This window comes from Arachis hypogaea, chromosome 18 (assembly GCF_003086295.3).
Source record: "Arachis hypogaea cultivar Tifrunner chromosome 18, arahy.Tifrunner.gnm2.J5K5, whole genome shotgun sequence".
In the NCBI taxonomy this organism is placed as follows: Eukaryota; Viridiplantae; Streptophyta; class Magnoliopsida; order Fabales; family Fabaceae; genus Arachis; species Arachis hypogaea.
This window is the reverse complement of record NC_092053.1, coordinates 110,946,597-110,951,263: the sequence shown is the minus strand read 5'-3', so window position 1 is coordinate 110,951,263 and position 4,667 is coordinate 110,946,597. Positions and strand designations below refer to the sequence as shown.

Here is a 4,667-nt window from a genome sequence, read left to right as displayed (position 1 = left end):
TGGTAAGAATATAAAATTATATAATTTATACAAATCTCATTATGTAGGAGTAGTACAAAGAATTACATAGAGGAGGAGATGTATCCTATACAATCTCTTTTTAAGAAATTAAAACAAAATCAAAGAATGATATGTGTTGTGTATTATTAAGTTAACATGACCTGTCATATTGATTATGACCGAAAAAATTTTACATACATCCCACACTCATTTAATGCTTACTCAAAAAACAATCACAATTACTCATTTTTCATTTATAATAACAAAAATGAGTTATTGTAATTGTTAGAAGATGTATTAAATATGTTTCAAGAAGATGTAAAAAATTTTCGACCATAATAATAATCTGCTTTGCCTCACATACAAATTTAGCATATTTAAGGATAATGTGAATACACCTGCAAGTAGAGGTGTGCTTGAAAATGGCACATAGTATTCAAAACAAGTGTTTGTTTTGAATACTATAGCAGTTTCCTCGGCGACATATAGTTAGTGAAATGCTTTCCATTCCTGAAGGTCTTATATTGAAAAATCATTCCAAGATAAGATTTTAGTGTAAAATTTTCAGGAATTCGAAAACATTCTGCTAACCCACTTCTTCAGTGTTATAAACCTTGAACCGGACCGGACTGGACCGGACCGCCGATCTAATCGGTTTCACTTTCCTTGTTGATAGGATAGGCTCTTTGGTGCTAATGGGAGTCATTATTGCACATACACTCTGGGATAGGGTACTTGGTTACATCCCTACCAGCTTTTATAGTCCTCAGTTCTGGTTGCCCTAATGAATCTTGGTGCAATTCCTTCATGATTCTATTGAACTCTTCTTCAGAGAGGGAAGAATTAAGAAAATATGGTAACATGTGTCTTTTGTTTGGTGTTATGTATTTCTTGTGTCCTGCATATGCTCGGTGACCCTGGTAATAATAACATGCAAAGTTTCATAAATTAGCAATAATCACTAAAGGAGTTTTATTTTGATGTACCCACACACAAATCATTTTACAGAGTCATTCAATCACGTTTGTCTGTATAGATGATCATTCAAGCATTGATTGTTGAAAGTAGTTATTCTTACTGACATGGTAATACATAATTAGATGCACATGTAATACCGTCAGTACATCAAAACTAATAGAATTTATTCAAGAATTTACTAAAAATAGTGTTCATGTTTCCTAGAGAGAAATTTATTTCAAATTGTGAGATGTATTTTTCCTGATTTCAAGTTCTAGAAAAAATGTAACAATTTCAAAGCCTAGCTTGATAAGCATACCTGAATTGCGTGCCCCATATTTCCTCCATGAGAAGGCATGAAAACATCACTCTTCTCAGAAACTATGTAATCAATTGCAGCCATGAGAGAAGCTTTGTTTGCAAATGGTTCTAGTTCTGCCGGATTAGCAAGATCTTCCTTGTTGTAAAAATGAGGAAACTCTTGGATTAATGGAAGCAATGCTTCTTTTCCACCCAATGGTTCTCCTCCAGCCCAATAAATTCTAGCATTTCTTGGAGCTCCTAGACCCTTCAGCAGCCTAAAAATCAAAATGAAAATATGCAGTAGAAAATCAGTTTCATTACTCAAGTTATAATTTCTCGGTACATGTATACTAAAAATCAGTCACCATGTATTTATATACATATGTTGATTTAGTAGTTAATTTTTAGTGCACACGTAACATGACTAACAAATATGACTTTACAGACTCAAATAATTTCAAAACTAAATTGATACTTTAAATTTCAAGGGACTAAAACGAAATAATACCTTAAAATTTCATATACTGAATTGAATTTTTAGTTAGTACTATCATCCAACTATGTACCTGGTAACTTCCATGGCATTCAAGGGACAAAGGCCAGCCATCTTCCTTTCATGGTAAGTCATGTTTGATTTCGCAGTCAAGAGCTCCGGATGCTGTATCCTCTCGTTGTTTACAATTTCATCAAACTCAGGAGCCAATCCAGGAAGGCAACCAGTCCTCACCCAGACATCCTTTTCCATCCGGAGATGAAGAGCAAGGTATGGCCCCTTGCTCGCCATTCGCTCTGCGATCCTCTCGCCGAGCTCCTCAACTGGCTTTGCAAACCTCAATGCATGAAAAGCAACCTGGAAAATTTTATCAAAATCTGCTTCAGGTGGTACCATGATTACATGAATGCAATTTTATTTCTTCTTTTAAAATAAGTTTTACTCTTCCATATTCAGAAATTTAGAAAAGAAAAGATAAGATTTTACTATACCTTGCACCTAAGTTTCTGAAGATCTGGAGGAAGATCCTTGGCAAGTCTTGAATCCAAGCCACGTAAAAGCAGAACACCTTCTCTGGTCAGCTGAATATATTACAAGAATATATTTATTCAGTACAGCAAAATAATAAATAAATGATAAAGTATGATTTTTATCAGTAATTTTTTTTTTAAAATACGCCTAATATTTAATTTTATTCAATGTCTCTAACGTGTTCAATTTATGTCAAAATTATGCCTGAACATTAACTCCATCTAAAACGTTTGTGTCAAAAATTAAAAATATCCGAAAATAATTTTAATATAAATTGAAAATATTAAGGACAAAATTAAATAAAATATAAACGTTAAAGTTAAAATTAAACAAAATTAAACATTAGTGATATTTAAAAAAAATATCGTAAATGTTAGTAAAAAAAAATTACTATACCCATACACACTTATTCTTTCTTAGAAAGATAAAGCTTTGGTCAGTTAACTTCAAAACCAATAGCAGCTTATTCATTAAAAAATTAATAATAATAAATTAAAGGCAAATTGGTAGGGAAGGAACAACTAAGGGGTGTAATTGCAATTTGGCACTGTAATGATATAAATTAACAGGCGTATGGTGTGGTAAATAAAATGAAAAGTGATAGGAAGAGAGCAAAAGAGTGTTACCTTTCTGTGATATCTGGCACGGATCCAAGTGGGAGTAACATGAGGCGGAGGGCTTCCTTCCACCGGCCTGGTCATCAAATGTGTCGACGGCAGCGCCGAAACCACTCTCACGTCGTCGGAGAGCACGCTCTTGAAGTGCTCCAAATCAAATATATCACCGAATTCACTGCGCATCAATGGTCAAAATAAATGCTATAACAGGGAACAGTATTTAATCAATAATTGATTCCTATGTAGATACCTTTCATCACCCCAAATGACATTAACTTGCAAAATGGGAACAACCAAAGCAGCACCCAGAATCCTAGCAATAACAACAGCATCAACAATCTGGTTCCTCTGTTGATTCATTCCACCAGAAACCACCACCATAAGATACTTTCTTCTGTTCTTCATAATCCCTTCACTCGCTCTTCTATAATCTCTTGAGAAACTCAAACATGGCTTGTATCCCAACCCATCCGGTTGCTTCCAAAACTCACCACCATCACCATCACCATCACCAATAGGCACTTGCGCTTGTGCTTGTTCTTCTTCTCGTCTCTGCAGGATAACACCAAAGTTTGAGTTTGGATGAAGACTCTGGAGTGAGAGGTGTGATTTTTGTGATGATGTTGTTGTTGTTAAGGGACATGGGTATGTTGAAAATGGGGTGAAGCCAAACTTGAACATGCTAATGAGACTAATAAGGAAGAGAGTGAGAAACAATAGCCTTGGTCTTCTGCAGAATGTTGAACCTATGCTGAAGAAAGAGAAGAAGAAGAGGAAGAATCTGTTGTTGTTGTTGTTTCTTGAGGATTTCTTGGGGGAATCAATAAGGGATTGCAACGAAGAAGATGATATTGAGTTTATAATCTGAGAAGGAACTGAGATGTAACACAACTTCTTCGCATTGTTCTTTGACTTTGCCATTGAAGAAGCAGAATATGAAAACAGAGGCTTTGTTCTCTCTTAAAAGAAGCTACTTTTCTTTGTTTCTGTTCATCTTGTTTATGAAAGAGGGTAATTCAGACTTTTTCCTACTTAACAAAAAAAAAGAAAAAAGGGAATGTTAGAGAGACGGGGAGTACGGTCGGCGGGAAGACAATTGAGTGTGTGGGGATGCGTAATGACGAAGGAGGAAAGGCAAAATTGTGGGATGTGAGTTTGGACAACATTTTATACTTCTTTTTAGACCCTTGGTTTGAACTTCAAAGAGGCTTGGTTAGTTTTCATTATTCTTTTTTTAATTATAAAGTGGGGTGGGTTAGTTAATAGTTAGTTCATTAGGCAGTATTTGCACTCATGATTATGAAAGATTGAAAGTGTGGTTCCACCCTTCCTTCCTATTCTTAGCCTTTTTTATTTTAAATAACAAAAAATCAACTACGATATCTGTATATTAAAAATTAATTACCAAATTAGTTATTAGTATAAAATATATATAAAAAATAAGTTAATAATACATTTATTTATACATAATAATAAATTTAATAATTAATTTTTTATGTGTATATAATATTTAAAAGAAAACATTTTATCAACTTAATTTTTGTGGGACATTTAATGGTGACTAAGTATAAAGAGATAGAAATATATAACAGAAATGATAATTACGTTACTTTTTATGTATATTTTTTATGTTTTTATAGTATAAAAAATATTTTTTTATTTTTTCTCACTTTTTATTAATAATTTTTAATTCTAAAATAAAAACACATAAAAAATATCATAAAAGCAGCAAATATAATATTTCTTAAAATATAATCGGTCCTTTT

General features: G+C 33.1%; 1 protein-coding gene across 1 annotated transcript; it reads right to left on the bottom strand.

Annotated features, from left to right (window-relative positions):
* On the bottom strand, nucleotides 1–4,229 carry LOC112772422 (O-fucosyltransferase 20). Its single transcript, XM_025817366.3, has 6 exons — nucleotides 3,152–4,229; nucleotides 2,911–3,076; nucleotides 2,245–2,334; nucleotides 1,827–2,110; nucleotides 1,277–1,535; nucleotides 1–917 (listed from the first exon to the last, which is right to left on the bottom strand). The coding sequence occupies exons 1-6, from the start codon at nucleotides 3,820–3,822 to the stop codon at nucleotides 693–695; spliced, it is 1,695 nt and encodes a 564-aa protein (XP_025673151.1). The 5' UTR covers nucleotides 3,823–4,229; the 3' UTR covers nucleotides 1–692.
* Between the last annotated feature and the right edge of the window lie 438 nt (nucleotides 4,230–4,667).

What these genes read in the sequence shown, in the direction of transcription:
- LOC112772422 (XM_025817366.3), bottom strand. Translation starts at nt 3,822, where the DNA reads ATGGCAAAGTCAAAGAACAATGCGAAGAAGTTGTGTTACATCTCAGTT. An exon ending in GTCATTTGGGGTGATGAAAG is followed by an intron (nt 3,077 to 3,151) that starts GTATCTACATAG and finishes ATTGATGCGCAG; the next exon opens with TGAATTCGGTGATATATTTG. An exon ending in AATGCCATGGAAGTTACCAG is followed by an intron (nt 1,536 to 1,826) that starts GTACATAGTTGG and finishes TTTGATTTTTAG; the next exon opens with GCTGCTGAAGGGTCTAGGAG.